General features: G+C 35.4%; 1 protein-coding gene across 1 annotated transcript in view; it reads right to left on the bottom strand.

Moving 5' to 3' along the window:
* Window positions 1-19,188, bottom strand: part of ASCC3 (activating signal cointegrator 1 complex subunit 3) — a 246,623-nt gene that overhangs the window by 224,530 nt on the left and 2,905 nt on the right. The window contains exon 3 of the mRNA XM_027731475.2: window positions 16,738-17,321. Within this exon, the coding sequence (XP_027587276.1) occupies window positions 16,738-17,321 (584 nt within the window). The remainder of the gene's footprint in view (window positions 1-16,737; window positions 17,322-19,188) is intronic.

Genomic DNA, 19,188 nt, shown 5'->3' with positions numbered 1-19,188 from the left:
ATATTTTTTACAGGTTGATTAAAATGAGATAAGCCAAACAAGGCATAATTTCTTACCATTTCTATTAATAACAGATACTAGGTGTGTGAGAAAGACATTCAGCTTTCAGATCAGCTGTTCTTTTTTTCAAGTCGGCTATTTTGAATAAGAAGCCCATCACATTAAGTCCACCTATACAGAAATTATCTTCCAACCCTAGAAACCATTTCCACCCCAGAGACTCAGCACAGTCTTAGCAACCTGAGCTTAATGGCACCTGTCTCACAACAGAACAGTAGCCAGGCACTTCATGCCCTTTTAGGACAAGTTGCTGATAAAACAGGTGTACTCACAATGCTTTTCCGATGGCTATTCCTATACAGGGGCTGGAGGACTCTCATATTGAAATCTCATTAATCACATGGATCAGACAGGACAGAACAGTGCATCCGCCCCAGCAAGCATTCTAACAGGACAAGGAACACGTGGCCCAGGCAGCCTCCAGTGGAATCAAGTGCCAGCTTCATGAGGATGAATGAGAAGTTACAACTTTTCATCAAAGAGGTCTTAAAGGTCCGACTGTGAAATTAGTTAGCTTTGACTTTTTGGATTTTACTATTAGTTGGCAATTAGAAGAACATTATTAATGAAATAAAAATTTAGAAATAGGCAGATTAAAGAAAAGCAGCAAAATTTAAGGAATTCCCCCAATAAAAACTTTGAATTTTACTCAGATGATAGAAAAAGGCTGAGAAAGGAAGCTGATGGAAAAGTTTTCATATAATATCATCTTTGGGAAAGACATTTGCATAAAGATAATGAACTCAAAGCAAATTCTTACTCAATATTCAACTTTGGTTTGCTTTTCTCATTACTGCATTCACAGTACAACAAGAAATCCTGAAAATCTGGTCTTCAGTATGGGACAATCTTAGTCCAGGAGTAGTAATACAAGTACAATAAAGACATGGTCAATTATTCTTTCTAATACCATCTCTCCTCAGCACACTGGGATTATGCTCTATTTTTATGTATTTCTAGATTCACAGGTGACTATACAATTTTACTTCAACTACACATTAGTAAAAATGTATGAATTACAGCAAGGAAAACCCCCAAAATAGTATTAAAAAATGAAAACAAATTTTTTAGATGACTCATTCTACAGGTACCAGGCAAGACTTCTTTTAAATCAAACTGAAATCTATAGTTAAAACACTGAAATTGATCAGTTACAGCAAAAAAATTTATTTTTCTTATAACAAGACCTAAAAACCAGACTATCAGATTGCAAGTGTATATAAATGTTGCTTAATAGGCCTAAACCTGCTACCTTAGCTATTTAATTTACTATTAGTTTTGATTACAGGTATGTCTTAGTATTTGTCTCATATTAAAAAAAACCCAGCATAATCTGTCACAGCATAAATCTAAAATATTTGCTGAAAATCTTCCTCCCGATCCTTGTGCAAAGCCATACTAAAACTGCCTACCTTATCTGAAAAAGAAACAAGCACAAGATCACAAACCTTAGCAAATTTTCGTAATATTTTTACATGAAAATAAGTAGACTGGAGAGATCACCACCATCATAAATGTTTTAAAAGTTGTTAATTAGAAACTCAGATGTACTAATTTTGAAAATTTCAAATACATAGCTATACAGCAACTTCCACCAGCTAATTTAGCCTGAAGACTTCGGCAATTAGAAATAATGTCAAACAGCAGCTACAAACATCAGACGACTGATTTGCCTTATGAAAAGGAAGCCCGGAAGACAAATTTAAATATAGAAAAACTCACTGTTATATGATTCCTTAAACTAGTATTTATCTTCAGAAGTATTCTGGGATCAGCTGTTAACGATTTTTGAAGAAAAAAAAAATCCTGATGTCAGCTAATTGCTGCACTTGCAACTTTTCTTGCCTGTAGATACAAGGGTAAGAAATTCTGACCTTACCCAGCAGAAAACATACATTTATAGAATTGGTTTCTGTATCAAAACCAAACTTTTTTTTTAAGGATGAGGAGTTAAGAAACTTCTAAAATGGCAATGTTTGGCACAGAATTCTTTCCTGCAAAAGATAAAAACCTGCAGGTTTTCTCAAAGGACAGCAATTCCCAAACCTTCCCATTTCAGGAGGAGAACTTGGCTGAGTGTGGATCTGCCATCCCAATGTGTACTGACAGAATAAAACAAAAGACCAGCAAACCAAGGAGTTAGTTCACATTGTTTAACATAAGGTGGATGAGGAAGAGTAGCAAGGGACTCTAATACTGGAAGCTAGTTTTATTAGGATAGTCCAGTCAGAATTTTAATGCCCTCTGCCAGACTCAGAAAGAGCCGAAAGCCCTCACACCTTTGCTAAGACAACCAGCCCCAGGCTGCGAACTCCAGCACCCTGGGCGGACATACGTTCAAGTGGGTGAGAAGGAAACAAGGCAAGTCTTCGCGAAACATAGTCTTTTGTATTATTTAAGGGGTTTGTAGGAAAAAAAAAGCTTCAGCGGGGGGAAGATTTTTAGCCTAGCTTTCCAAAGAAACCAGGATTACTACCACATCATTGTGCGTTTAGCAGTGTGTGAACTAACAAGCAAGCGTTAAGCCTCTTCAGTAGCTTCCAGATTTAACAGAGAGACAGAAGTGTTCAGGGCCAGTAGCAGAGATGGACCTGAATGACTGCTCTTTGTGCCTCCTGCTCTTATCTTCTAGGAGGCTGCAGCGTGAGCACAGCGGCATTAGCACACATCAGTGAGCCCACCAGCACAGCACCAGCACAAACTCTTTGTCAGTCAGCAAAGCTGCAGCCCTCGCGGTGCCACAGACACCAGGCAATACTAAGCAGGAAACCCAGCTCTGTCACTTCTGCAGCTCAAGCAGTTGTGGGTTTGGGATTTCTTTGTGGGGTTTTCTCCCTTCCTGCCTTCCATAAAATGATTTGGAGGAAAGTGATTTTGTGCCTAATTAATGAGAGCCTTAATGTTTCAGCTGCCATCTGATTGCATTTCTTGCAGAACTTATAGTTCTTATGTCTCCATGTGGATGTGAAAAGAACTCAGCATCAAAGAAATTAAAACGGGAAAAGTTCCACCAGCTACAGATTGCCTTGCTCCAAAAAAAGATCTCATAAGTTTAATGATACATTGAAACTGATTCAAAAGTTATCATTAATAGATCAAGCCTCATGCCAACTCAAAGATGCAACAAGCTTTCTCTCAGTACAAAACTGAAGTAAAAGAGTCGACAGGAAAGAGGAAAAGTTACTGACAAGGATGGACAGTGACCAGCTCTCAGCACCAGGATGAAGCCTAACATCTCATGGCTCTCCCTGTGGCTCTTTCATAATTTTTTAAGTTTCGTCCCCAAAAACCAGCACTCAAATGTCATTCAGTTTGGTTTCTTATGACGGGAGACAGCACTGTTCTTTTTTCACAAAAAGACAAAGTTTCCTGTCATCTGTGGGGTTTCAACAGTCCATGGACAACAACAAAGCAGTATACTTCCAATTAAGGCCACAACCAAAAAAGGAGAAAAATGTATCAAAAATAACAGGATTATTTTGTCTATATGAAAGAGGAGCAGATAAGCTCCATGGTCAAGAATAATGAGACTCAAGCTTTGCACTGTCTGTATACAAAACTCTTGGTAATTGTAATAAAATTACAAAGAAAATGTAAGCTTGAAAAGCCAGTCTCATGCCAAGTTAGAGGCTTTGATGATAAGATAAAACACCACAGGGGTGATCCACATACGCCTGTACTTTCCCAAAGTGGATACTGCTTTTATGAACTAGGTAATGGGGAATAAGTTTTGTGATATGTTAATTTGTTAGGGCTAGAAAGTCATTTTACTGAACAAAAGGAAGTGCCACTTTGACATTTAAAACCAAACATGTTTTATGAGACAAGTTGCTTTGACATGAAAATATCTGTCATGCGAGGGTACACACACACAGAACTAAAATATGTTATAAAGTTGTAATTTCATGGCACATTAGGAAAAATGAAGATTTAAGTTATATCAATATAGTATCATATGCAAAATTTTCACATGGTATTGCATATACATAGCAATGAACATGTAAATTAGATGGGTTTAAGTTAAAATGAATGTTAAACGGTAGTTTTTTGAGCTGTTCTCTCAAAGGAGCTTCATAGCAAGAGCTACTCCACTTCTTTATTGACTACCAAGAAATAATTACTAAGGACAACTTGAATTTTCTACTGTGCAAACAACTTCCTATAGTAAACTTGTGTGTGATAGTTATTAAGAGACAAACCTAAAAAATTAACTTTTTGGTGAACAGTTACATGAAAGTAATACAATTGCAACAGAAATTCAGTCTTGATTTTCCTTGGTAAAAGTCTTCTAAATTGTCCAAAGACTAAAGAGAAGCCACACTGCTTTCAGAGAAGCTTGGAGATGAAATTTTGGATGACTTCAGGAAGAACATAAGCAAATAATGACAGAGTAGCAAGTATTAAAAATTACTATTTAAAAAAAAATTATCCTGGCTACGAGCACTTCCTCTTCTTTATTATGTTCCAGATACTTGAAAAACTATTACATATTGTTCTTCCATGTTTTCTAGCAAGCCTCTTAACTCTGATACCGAAGCTCAGGATTCATAACCATTTGTAAACATTCAGAAAAGGATCCTAGATAAGTTTCCTAAATTAACAGCTAACTTTATGATCATTGGTAGATTAGTAACAACTACTGCTAGGGCTGGCTAAAGAGTTCTACAGGAGCAAATGATGAACATTTCTGGAATTCAGATAAGTACTTTAATTTCTTTCCAAAAATAAGCCATTTATAATTTTTTAAGTGCCTTATATGGTTTTCAGATACCATTTTAACAATTACTTCAGACTTTGTTCAATACTGCAAAAAGAAGATACCAAGTGAACAGTGCGGGGGGGGGGAGGGTGGTTCAATAATAATAATGAAAAACTACTACCAGTAGTAGAAAACATGGAACAGGTACAGGGACATGCAAATACCACCCACGACAATTCCATTACTAAAGAGCACTGGTAGTCTAGCCATGGCCTACATAAAACTGAATATTGAATATTTATTGAAATAATAGTAATCTACTTCTGATTCTTTGTGGCTGCTTAAAGCCCTTGAAGGCAACTAAATATCCATGTCCAAATGGAGCAGTTGGATAACTTAAAATGTCCTGAAGAATGTCTCACAAGTAGACAATTTCTCTGTGTGGTACAGTTCTGAGAGTTGATGCTCATACATGTCTTTGATTGCTGCAAAAGCTATGATAGAACTGGAAACCGACTTGCCTAAGATTTGAAAGTTAACTGAAACACTTGGTGAGATTGTTCCTTGCTAAGATGAACAGCCAATATTTACAAAACTTTTGTTTTATGCTGCCAGCCTATTGTTCCCTCCCTCCTCCAAGCGCCTTTTCCTGCAAACCACAGTCTGCTAGTGCACTCCTCTCACACAAAATATGTTTGTACTACAGCTACTTCTTTGCATCAAGCCAGACTGGTAATTATTTTTTCATATTTCATTTCCTCAGTTTTCCATGCTTTATTTCACATGCTACCTTCTATACAATGGATCTCCTATGAACCCTTTTCCAACTATTTTTAGCATGTTCTATATATAGTAATGATGAAGTCATCTTCTGAAAATGCTTTCCCTTTCAGTAGGCTTTCTATTTCATAGAAATAGAAACATATTCTCCACTTAAGATCAACTAAGAAATGTAGTTGTAATACTGAAAGTATCTGGCAGTGCTTACAATGAAGATCTTTAACGTCTTTAAAATGAGATATAAACATACAGATGTTGATGTCTTTGAAATATGTTGTCACAATAAAATTCTGGTTCTTTTGTTTTTTTAATTTAAATATCTACCTACCTGGATGCACATTTTTATGTTTTCATCATCTGCATTTTTATAAAAAATGCCAATGAAGTAGCATGTCAAGATATTTAACATTTTATTTGATTAGTTAGAGTAAGAAGAGCCAGTGGACTCTTCATTCTAGAATTCCACTTGCAAATTCCACTCAGCTTTTTGTTTTGTCCTCTAATTAACTTAACATTAATAACAAAAAGTTTAATGATGACTTCTATAACAAGATAAAGTGCCATGATTTTTTGCTATTCTTACAGGTAGCATCCACAAAGCTAATCTCCATAAACTTAGCACTTCAATAAACATTGTGGAGTAATACAAGATAGTACTATACAACTATCTATATGATATATAGTATTCATACTATATTTAATACAAGCAATAATACATAGTAATACAAGATGTTGAAGCACGGCATGCTTCTGTTGACTTTCTGCAGAGTCCATGCCTATCTCCAGCATGGCACTAACATGCTAAGTTTAGAGGCCTGGAGAACCTCTGCAACGTAACAGAAATATAGTCCTGAGACACTCAGTTTTGACATTAAATATCCAAGATTTTCTCTGTATTAATGCATATTTGAAAGCTGTTTCCCAACATCTCTTATCTCTTTATAATAAATAACTAAAGTAATAAATAAGATAGCTCATAAAAAAGTTCATGCTCTAAACCAAGCTGTTTAGGCAAAATTTTCATTACAAAACCCCCATAATGTAATCTGTTTTGCATTTTGAAAAAAAAACTTGCAGTATGACTACTCTCTATTCACACGAGTATCCAGTGTTTGTTAAATGGTTTATGTAGTTATTACCACATTTGCTTATATCAGTTGTTCAAGACTATTTTATTAACAGTGTAAAATTCAGCAGATTATCTACTCTTTGCTGTTTTAAGAAGTTTAACCTGTTTAACCAGTTATCCAGTTCCTCTGTGGGAAAGTCTCATAAAAATGCCACAGCACCATAAAATCTTCAAAGTGGCAAAAATTTCCCAAGCAACATAGAAATACATGTTAGTGCAATCCTATTTTGTAACAGTGCTATTTTGCTGGCTGTGCATGCAAAATATCAGTTATACATGGTTCAGAAATCACCTCTGTGAAATGAGTTAAAAACATAAGCAGAGACTAAAACAAATAGTAAAAACAAAATGCTTTTGAAATCAAGGAAAAATCTCCAAATGATTTTAATAATGCCAGTATTTTATCCTAGAGATTTTTGTCTTTGTGCTTACACATATTTAATAATAATAATTTAAAAATATATTCAATTTGGCTATTTCTTCCACTTTGGACAACCACATCAGCCATTTCACTACTGACTTCAGTCTCTGGTAAATTTAATTTTCTCATTCCCTAATGAGCTGTACTGTTTACTTATGCCTCAGTACATTACGCTATTTACTATATTTCAAAAAGTGTTTCTAAAAATTATGTGTTGAGTCTGCTTATATTGGCCTCAAGTTCTGCCAAATTGCATTTTGACATCAAAGTTGTCTTTCTCCACCTAATAGTGGCTTCATGAAAACTGTGCAGGGAAAATAGCAGCCTTGTGCTGGGGGTCTCAGAGCACCTTTGGTTCTGCTTCAGATGAGTTAAAAAAGCTGCAGCTGGGAGTCCTATGTCTGAAGAGAAGAGCAGCAGCTTACAGAGAAAAGCCAGGCTTTAGCTTTGACAGGGAACAGAGAACCCTCTGGGAGCAATGAAGCATACACAACTGGACTGATGTGCCGAGCTAGTGACAGGTAAAACTGAGTTTCCAATAGCAGAGCATTCATGTTTGGTATTTGGAGGGGCCAAGCCTTTGCAAAGTCCACCATTCGGCATTCTACGAAGCAGCAAGAGGCTGACACTTCAGATCTTATTTTGCTCAAAGTAAATATCTACTTTTACACCTGCACACTGTACTTTTCTGATGGTGAAGGTCAGCTTATAGCTAAGGGAATGGCTACACAGAACATGCAAACAAGTTCCACTCGCCCTCTGAGCATTAGTCAAATATTGAGCCAGAGCCAACTGAGCTGTGCACAGACAGTGCAGCCTGTTTCTTGAAAGCACTTTTCTTTAGAGTCTGCACAGTATGCTAGAAGAATGATCTCAAAACTAGCACCTGAGTGCCACCCAAGTCTGCAAAAAAATGAAATGCTGGAGTACTTTTCACAGTCAGTACTATAATGTGAACTGTGAAGAGTTCAGAGCTCTTAATATAAATTATATATTCAGACTGTTTAGGGAATCACTCTCAGTACAGACCTGACAATTACTAAATGAATTCAGGTTTAGAAATGTAAGCTAAGTATTTCTCGGGTCATCAAATTTCTGGATACTAATAGTTAGAACACAACATCTGTAAATGTTACACTAAAGTTCTGAGTGCTCTTGAAAGCAATGAGCAAGAAGTAAAGACAAAACAGTCTGCAGTGTTTGCTACTGACAAACAACATGCTAAGCCACTACTAGGAAACAAAATCTACATGCACTTTCTTAGTCTTATTCTAAAATAACATATGTTGTGCAATGTTGTATATGCTCTTCCATTCCTTTATCTGAAAGAATGAATAAGCGTGTGCAGTCTTTAAGAATTAAGAAATTCTTTTTCTAGCCGGTTTGTATTATGAGCTTTAAAATACGCTCTTTCTTGTTGAACTGTATTTCATGGTGTTACATTTGTCTTAGCTTACACATAGAAAAAAAATTAAACATTCACATAAACAATGTCAGGTTTTTAAAGGGTATTAGAAATTTGGTCACATGAATTAAGACTATATGTTATTTTCTCTTAAAAGAATAATGACCATTACAGATTCCAGTTTAATGAATGATTTCTCTGGACAACAAATGTCTGTTATTTAGATAGATACTTAATTTAGGAGACCAAGGTCACTTTAAAACATAATTGAGATTAATTGCAACACAAGGACTATTTATTTTCCGTATACCATAATTCATTAATTAAGCTACACATAAGGTTAAAATTTAAGTATTTAAAAGGCACACTGCACTTACTTATTATGAGATTCCATTAACAACGAACTTATTACAAAACAAGAAGATTTTAACTCAAAAAAAAAAATGTATTAGGATAAGGGATTGATTTTATTGTAAGAAATCCATCAGGGAAAAGGAAGACTTAATACAGAATTAGGAGTAAATATTGCAGAAGAATTTTCTCCAGTTACTTCTATTTTTTCAATTCAAATGACAGAAACACAGAATGGCTGAGGTTGGAAGAAATGTCTGGAAATGATCTAGTCTCCAGGGTTGGAGATTCCACAACCTCTTAAGCATACTGCTCCTGTGTCTGATCACTATCACATTGACACCAAATGTTATGTTTACATGGAACATTCTGTAATCCAATTTATGTCCACTGCCTGTAGTCCTGCCATTAGGTATAACCAAGTCTGGCTCCACTTTCTTCACTCCCTCACCATCAGATCTGAACAGATCCTCCAGACTTCCCTTCTCCAGGCTGAATAACCCCAGCATTCTCAGTCTCTTCTTGTATGTCAGATGCTCCAGTCCCTTCCCCATCCCAGTGGCTCTTCCCTGGACTCAGTCCAATATCCCCATACTGGACACCACTCTACACCTTTCAGATTTTATTTGTTCATCTACTACTCAAAGCAGAGCAATAAAATGCATGAGTGCAATGTTAATTAAGAAAGCCTAACATTTACGTAGTAACTACAGATAGTTTTCATAGCTTTTCCTCTGTGTTGCTCTCCATTTTATAAGCAAACTGAAACAAGTATACCTATCAATAAAATACTATTCACAATAAGGTAAAAAGAAATGAGACTGCATATATTCTCCAGATTAAAAGGCCAGTACTGATCAAAGTCAGTCTAGACACATCTTTTGTCATGATCAGACTACCATGTAAAATGCAACATCAACATTTTTTTAATTAAAACTTTTCCAAATTCAGGGTGTGTATGTATATTGTTTAAATAAGAGCAGACAGCATCAGATAAAGTAAGTGATGCTAATCCAAGAACTGTGGGGCTTTTTGAAAGATAATCATGATAGGGGAAGGTAATGTTTACCCAGCCTCACAACATACACTTTTCCTTGCAAGCACTGTGAAACATCAAGTAGAGTTTTCCCCACAAAAAATCCAGTGAACATTACACAGGAAAATTTAAGGGGTCTTATCTCCTTTATCAACCCATAAGTTTTTAGCGTAACATACCACTGAATATACATATGTATATCAGAAATGAATTCAGCAGTCAATATTCTAAAAGAAAAAGCAAAAAACCACAGAGACTTTCCATGTTTAAAAAAAATGTGCATCTTCCTATAGTATTCATGAGATATATGATAAAAAGGTTTCTTGGAAAAAAAAAGTCAACTGTAACTGAAGGGCTAAAGGGCTGTAACAGTATTATCTGTTGACTGTTGAACTCTCCGTTCTGATCAGAATTAACAACATTGACCAGTCCCAGTCTACTGTGAATGATGTGCTCTATGACTTGCAAACTGCAGTGTAAAGCTGTTATTTCTATTTCTATCGCCAATAACATCGTTGCAGGCTGAAGGGTACAATGTTCAAGAAATAAAATGTAGTTTTCAAATATCAACAAAACACACTGAAATCCAAGAATCTTACTGAGTTTAAAAAGGGCAAGTGTAGTCCAGGAGTGTGGCACAGTCTGGGATCTATCCATCTGGGGAGCAGATCTGTGGAAAGGGAGCTGGGGGTCCTGGTGGGCAACAAGCTCAACATGAGCGAACAGCGTGCTTGCATCAACGAGGCATCGCCAGCAGAGAAAATGAAGGCATTTTCCCACTCTACTCAGTGCTTGTCAGACACACCTGGAATACTGTGTTCATATTTGGTCCCCTCTATACAAAAAAGATGTGGGTAGGCTGGAAAGGATCCAGAGAAAGGTCACAAAGATGATCCAAGGACTGGGAAGCCTGCCTTGTGAGGAAAGGCTGAGAGAACTGGTTTCTAGAGCCTTGAGAAATGGAAGCCTTAGAGGAGGCCTTATCATGATGTTCTAGCAGTTAGCAGGTGCCTTGCAAAGAAGATAGAGACTCTCTCTTTAGAAGGAGTCACATGGAAAAGACAGGGCAATAAGTACAAGTTATTGCTGGGGAGATTTTGATTGGACACAAAAGGAAAATTTTTCACAATGAGAACAATCAGTCATCAGAATAATCTTTCCAGGGACATGGTGGATTCCCCAACACTGAACATTTTTAAGATTTGGGTGGGCAGGGTGCTGAGACATCTTGTCTAGACCATGCTTTTGCCCTGAAAGTTTGGACCAAATGATTCTTGAAGTCTCTTCCAACTTCGTATTCCATGATTCTATTTAATGGCTGATATCCCTACACGAGGAAACAATTTTAGTGTATTTTCCTTCTAAAGTAGCTAGGCATGTTTCCCATTTTGAGTGTCATGGACCAGCTAACTCCACTATCTAGGTCCCTTACTGTAGCATAAATTTCCCTTTTGAAAGGAAAATTTTGACTCTTCAAAGTTACTGACAATACTTTAATTCAGTTCAATATTAAAATTAAAATTTTTCTATGGTTAAAAAAATTATTTTGGATATAAGGATAAAGCAGTTAAAGAGAAAAGAGCATGGATATAAAAATGATCACAACGAAGCTAGGAACAAAATTCAGAGCTCGCTGTTCAGGCAGATTGAACGCAATGTAATCTTTCATAAATCTTCAGAATATGACACATGAAACTGTCCGTCAGGGATCACACATCTACAATAACACTGTGGATGAGAAAAATATGATTGGAGGTGAGTTAAAAGGATATGTTTTGAAAAGAATGAAAAAGACATCCAGATAACTGGAAAATGGCATAAACATAGCATGGGCTTACTAATGATACATCACTTGGTCTAACACTTCATTAAGGTAGAAAATGAATAAATAGCAGTTGTCTCACATCTGGACTTCATTTAAAACATTGCAATTTTTCCACATGAGGACATGTGGAATTTGTGAAGATAAGCCTTAATAGAAGAATTAAAAGTTGACAAGGAACTGCCTGAAGGGTAAATGAAAGGCAGTGTTTAAAAGGCATAGCATCATCTGGAAAAGAAGGTACAAGCACAGTTCTTTGATGCTCATGTTTAAAAACGCTTTGGGAAAAAAAAAAAAAACAACAACTGTAGCACAGGAAAAGAGATCATAAAAGCAGCCCTGAATAAAGTCAAAAAGCAGAAAACAAGTTCATTTTAAACACCCAAGCAACAAGACTGGAGCAGTCTTCAGGGAAGAGCTGGGACAAATTTAAGATACTGTATCACTGACAGAAAAGGTCCCTTCTAGATTCTGTGAACATTTAAACAGATTTTGCTTTCCTTTACTCTTCTATACTTCTGTTGCAAAAAGGCTGGTGGCAGACACAGAGGAGCTTCCTACCAGTTCACTGAATTAGTTAAGTTCCTCTTGTTCTTGATCCCATGAGCATTTACAGGTTCAACCAACAAAGCAGACATCTTTCTGTAGAAAGAAATGCTTTAGATGAACTCATGTGGAAAAAAAATCATTATCTTGCTAGTAGTGACAAAGGTGGCTAAGAAAAAGTTACAGGCAGAAGCCTGAGAGACAACAGCGCTCCACTTAGAAGAGGCTGGACAAAACTGTCTAAAAGCCTGTTGCTAAATCAAGCATTCAGAGAACACTACACTGAAAAAAAAATCCTACTTAATGAAGCAACAAAATAATCTGTTAACTTCCATTCTGAAATAAGTACGAAAAGAACTGAATTTCAGTAATAAAGCAATAACTTTTTGGCTCTAATGATGAGTATATTACTGGATGGATCTAACAAGGAATACATACAGGAAGAGGTGCTGCCCAATTCATGACCTCTTTTTTTTCATCATATAAAACCTATATTCCACAACTTGGACTTTTCTGATTTCAGGTGTACTTTGATTTGAAATGAATGTTTTTCACCCTTGAAGGAAGGACTGAGGACCTTCACACTCCACATTACTACCCTTTGGTCTCTTACTGTATGTCAGGTGCTTATGACAACAAGGAAGAAAACATATCTTACATTTTTGGTAGGAGTGATGAATACTGAATTATTGTTAGAAATTAAATATAAAGGAATGTTTTTTCACACTACGACAGTTTGTAATACAGGTGGCCTGTATTTAACTTATAGAACCTCTGGATGCTATAGTTCCAAGTACATATATATGTTAACCTTTTAATGCAGAGCTGGAAAACAGTCACAACTATAAAGCAGAGAAAAAGCCTACACATTAAGTACCTTGTGTCCTATTATATGGCAAATAAATGTATCGTGTAGAGATAAGTAAATATACGTACTATTACACACTATTGAAACTACTACTTACAATGTAATTTTCTTGAAACAGTCCTGCTGTTTCACATCTTAGCCTAGCGTTCTAGTCATTTACACATCATTTAAAATGATTTTGTCTGGGAAACACCATTTAATCCAATACACTGAATGACATCATTATTAATTTTATTTGGGCAAAGTTCTTTCCTTGTCCCAAGATGAATAGAATGCACAAATTTTCATAATGTATGCTGTATTAATTAGAGCTTAACACAGTTCTGATTGAACTTCCTTTTTTTCCTCTAGTTACTTTATCTCTGTAGGAAATGTTTTGTTATGATAATGTACGTCTGCCTTAGTGTAAAAATAGACAGGTATTTCCAAAATAAAATTCAGATAAATTTTGCAGATAAACTACAACAAGAGTTCACAGAAGAAAGAGAAGCCCTCTAAGAACAGCATGGTGTAATCAAACAGTAATAATAAACCCTTCTAACTTTTTCCTAGTTACCCTGGGGGGTGACAGGTGGAAAAGCTGCTAAAATGCTCTCAAGATGGCTCCAGTCTTCATTCTGAAAGCATCATATATTAGAAACTGAGTGCTCAACTTGAGAAATACACTGCATACTAAGTTTTAATATAAAATAATAATAAAAAACCACAAGAGTCATTGGTTGAACTCTGTAATTGGCCATCCGCTTTTTCTTCCTGTTTTTAAATAATGGTCTTGTTACCGCATCATCACCATCTTATATTCATCAGCAAAATCTGAGACACTGTGAAAAGTGTGTAGCTGTCATTTAGGGTTACTTGAACTTATGTCTTAAATGAAAAGTCATGTCTCAAACACTTAAAAAATAAATTATAACTCCAATATCACTCCAATCATAAGAACCAATTTTCCTCTAATTTAGAGTCACCAGTGACATGCCAGAAAAACAAACTGTCCTAAAGGAAGAGTGGTATGTTCTTAAATAGTGGAAACAAAGAACAAAGTATTTCTTCTACCTTGCCAGCCACTTTAAACATAAGCCACATGCTGCTAGAGAAAGCAACTGATTTCAATTCCTTGTAGAGTTCATTAAGTAGATAAAGACCTAAATACCATACATGTGTGCCTGTACATACACTAAACAACCCAAAAAACAACCAGGATGGCATACCTGAAATGATATAAAATGTTCATATTCTTAATGTGGTCTGGAATCTCAGTAAAGTTTGCTCAAGGATCAAATGAAATTGTCTTACAGAAGTACACTCACCAATATCCTCACAACCAGCATGTTCTCTTCTTGTTTAATAATAACCAGACAGTGGTATCTTTATGTTTAAAATATAAAAACGTGTTTTACAGATCTGGATTTTTATTTAAAAGAATTATTATAGAGCATAGACACTTTAGCATGTATACATTGCCCCAAGTAATGTAAGATTTTCAGTATGCATGATCAATCACATACTTGTTATACCATCTCATACAGCAAACCTATGACCTAGTTCTAGAAATGGGTTACCTTCAGGTTTAAAAGCACCATCTGCTCTTAATGATGGCACCAATAAAACTGCTGTAATAAAAAAAAACAACTCCTAAGTAATAGTAAAATCTAAAGCCCAGAAGAAATTTTCAAGCCACAACTATGCTTACAGAGAGCACAATACAAATGCCAGCTAGCTTTTAACAAAAGGTGATCAGGTTCAAATTCGTCTTACTCCCTCCTCAACCCCCACATTGCACAATGAACAATGAAATAAGAGTGTTGCAAGGAAAAGCAACATGGGGACCAGAATAAGGAAAATGAGGAGATCTTTGCTTTTTTTTTTTTATTTTTTATTACTAATTTCTTTTAAAAATCCAAAATAAAATATAGTTTTCAGACACTCCAAGGAAAGAATCCTTCTTCTCTCTAGTGACTCATATAAAAGAAACCTGCTGAATAATCTTCAGTTTGCCGGCAAACAATTTTTTCATATTATCAAATTAAAACTGTGAAGCCATCAAAAGAGAAATTTTGCCAAGAATTCTTTGCTCCAAAAACTAATGGAAAAGAAGTCTTTAATGGTGACCTACATAAAAACGGATAGCTTGAACTTTCTGCCAATTCATTTAGCAATCCATTATGATCATAAAGTTGCGAAATAAAAATAATGTTATTTCTTCTTGCTTCGAGTGAAAGGTTTTGAGCCTTTCCTTTACAAATTTTACAAAGTAAACTTAGGCATTAAGTAGGTATTATGCAGAAGTATGGAATTATAAACTTCAGGTCCCTATGACAAATGAAGATATTCTTTTTGTGTTTTATTTGACATTCAAGTTTCTTTATCCAATTTCCTTATCCAAGACCTGTTCAGTCGTCTATTTTCATGAGTCATCCTTCAATACGACCACTTAAAATATGAAACTGTTTGCAGACATGGATTAAAATGTTATTTTTCAAATATATTTCAATGCAGTAGAAATTAGACCAGCTTCCATTTATATTTAAGATCTCAAATTAGAAGTAGTCTGTAAGAAAATATTTATATGCAGAATGCAGCTCAAAGGGTGACCAAAATGAGGTCTACTGATTACCAAACAAAACAATAATATGGCTTCAGCAACTATATCATTATGCATTAGATATCAATACATAGTTATTTAAACCCAAGATGAAATACTCTATGACTTAATGTTTTTTGTAAGAATTAAATCTGCAACTGTAATGGAAAAAATCCTGAAAATTTTCACCATAGTGTATTTCATTACTGTTTATTCCCACCATCAGTTGTATTTCAGTAGCAAATTTTCAAATTTAAAGTCTTTCTGAAAAGTCAGTTTGTGAATTTAAGTACTAGATGTTTTCAGGGGAGGAAAGCAGGGCAAGTTAGGAAGAATAAAGTAAACCTAACAGAGAAGTGCACAGGAAAAAAAAATTAGCAAATTGCAGGAATTCTTTCCCAACCCCATTCAAAACAAGTTCTCTCTTGCCTAGATTATCTTATGCACACACCTGGAAAACCTCTTCCCCAGCCTTTAATCATGCTTTTTCCCCCTTCTGCTACTACACTTATCCTACAACTCCAGTAACTGTTCCCTCTCCCTCAAGCTTTCTCTGCCGTTCTTGTAAGAAACCCAGCCATCCTCTTTCCTTATTCAAAGAAATAGACGTGATATGACAAAATTTTAAAGTAGCACCACCTGCACAGCCTTTCAGCTGCAGGCTCTGAAAACTGGAGATGAAACCTGCCCAAGGAAGTTACTTCAGTTTGCTTTTGCAAGTTCCTGACACTTTTATAGGCAGCCTAAACTGGCTTCTGCTTAAAAAGAAAGCAAGAAGCTGAGCAAATGGCCACCAAAAAAAAAAAAGTTGTAGCCTGTCCATTACAGGGGAAAAGGACACTGTTCACATAAAACTCATGCTGCATCCATCTTTTGCCTGGTAAATCATGATGTTGACATGTGATTTCTCTCAAGACAAATTAAAAAAAAAAAGCAGATACAATACTTGGATAAAGTATATTGACATCGACTAATGTGAAATAATTGTATTTTTCTGTAGTATTCAAATATACACAGTCTGGTTCATATGCTACTGTACCTCATTTTGCAGTTCATCACCACTTTTGGTAGAAGCAAGGATCTCATACAATGTACAGCAGAGGTCTTCTGTTGTTGGCCCTCCAGGGTTACTCCCTTGAAATTCCTTCAGGTACTTTCCAACTTCACACCATAAAAAAGAATCATCTACTTTTTCCAAAGACTTGAGATCAGATTTCTCAGCACAGTAATTCTGTAAGTGATTCAGCTGGTTATTCAGAAATTTGTTATAATCTAAGCTTATATTTTTCTGTGCATCAGCCTCACCATTCACAGGCAGCTCTTCAGAGTGATCCAAATCATGCATATCAAATGAAAACACTATATTTTTACCAAAGAACACTCCGTTATCACCATTTTGCTCTTCAGTCATCTGTATGAGGCCTGTAAGCTGTTCTTCAGAGAAGTGAGAAGCAATCCGAGATGTGGCATCACAAGCTGCAGTAGCAGATGATGATGGAAATGGCCCAAACATCTCCTTGATCACCTTTGTCTCATCATGGCCAACACATTCTTTCCCGTGAAATGTCTTAAAAAGAAAAACAGCTCCACTTTCAATTGCTTCTTGTCCATTTTCAGCTCCAACTGTTAACAAAACCAAATGTAACTTTATACACTTCATACTAATGAAGTACACTACTAATGTAGCACTAACTAGTACTACTAGTACTAGTACTAGTACTAGCACTACTAGTACTACTAATACATACTACTTTCATTACCTATAACATAACTGTATTCAATTTCTTGCTGCAAGTCTCATCAACAGAGATATCAAAAGAAGACCATAACAAGTAACAATTGTTGCAAGGTACGGAACTATAAGAGGTATATGATAATAAAGCATCTGTCTTCATTATCTTTCTACATACTAAAAATTCATATTAAGAATTACCAATGCTTTCTTATTTTTCCAAGCTAGAGAAAAAAACTTGCCAGAGGTCTTAAACTCACAATAGTATATTTATGAGCTCTTTAATGATAACAAATTTCCTCTTTGTCTCACTATTTATACACTGCCTAGTCTGAATATTCATAACACACTAAATATACAGAACTCAGCCGGGAATTACTGAATTCTTGCAGTAATTCCCAGTAGAATTACTACAAAGTATGTGTTATTTAGAAAAATTGGTCAAAATAATTAAAGCAAATAAATACATTAATTTAGATTTCTATCTACAAAATGTCATATTATGCAAATAAACAATACATTATTAGATAAAAACATGAATTTACTTCTTACACAAATATTCACAAAGGTATTCAAGGAAAACATAAGCAAAACCTCCATATGATGAACTAAAATGTCGCTACCAAACAAAATTTTAAAAGTCATCAAGCATAAACTAAACAAAAACAGCCAGCATACTGGGTATTTTATTTATTTTATACGACAGCAACATGCAGAATTTATTTACCTGTGACTTGATTCAACTTAGGGTAGATTTAACCCCAGGAAAAGCAAGGGGTTTCTTCCCCACAATGTAACAGAAAGGAGGAAAAAAATCCAGCATAAGCAGATGGAGAAAGGCTGCATAACTAGAAACATAACATATAAATGGAGATGCCTAAAAATTCATTATTTAGCTTGAATTTCCCTGTGGTGCACTTCCATAAGCTGAAAAGTTCATGGAGAGGACTGGAGGTGATATTAACAAGACAATTAGATACCTATATATGGAAGATACATAACATATATAAATATATCTCAAAGGAAAAAGGTGGTTCAGCCCTCCCTTTTAGCATTAGCTATATAGGAATCACAGGAAAAAAACCCCTCACATCTGAAAACTTGTAGTCCTAAGTTTGGCTGCATGAAGCTCACTCTTATACTCCTAACATAAAAATACATATTATTGTTTAAAGTCACTTGTGTTGGAACAGAAGTTCAGATTACTAAACTAAAAGAGCAATTGAAGGCTTTGAGAAAAAGCTCTTAGATTTACTATGTGCTAATTCTTCTTTATTATCAACATCTCCAATTTGTAGAAACATCTCTTGAGAAAATACTACCCCTCCCATCTCAATAAAATGAGCCAGACAAGATGGCAAAAGATGGAGTACTAGAAGTTACTCTTTTTGTTTTTATGCCAATCAGATCATTTCATTAAGCGAAATTTACCCCATAAAGTGAATCAATAATATAGTATCTGTTGCCTAGGCTGAGATTTAATTTCCTTGAAATTAAAGTAAAAATTTCTCTTTCCCTACTATACATTTCTGATTATGGTGGTTGGAACATTACTATCAGTTCAGTTTGTGCTTCAATCACTGCAATCTATTCTGATTTGTGTCTGCATAACATTATACGTGTTTATTCAGAAGCGTCAAAGCTGATGGTTTCTTTCTAACTTGTTCTAACTAAATAATCATGCATCTGTTTTCATTTGTTTTGTCTTCTCTACTTCATCAAACAAAAATTTACCACTATTACTTTCAAGTCTTTCGA

This window comes from Pipra filicauda, unplaced genomic scaffold, assembly GCF_003945595.2.
Source record: "Pipra filicauda isolate LSUMZ 115617 unplaced genomic scaffold, ASM394559v2 scaffold128_size5466820_pilon, whole genome shotgun sequence".
Classification (NCBI taxonomy): Eukaryota; Metazoa; Chordata; class Aves; order Passeriformes; family Pipridae; genus Pipra; species Pipra filicauda.
This window is presented reverse-complemented; position numbering and strand designations above follow the sequence as displayed.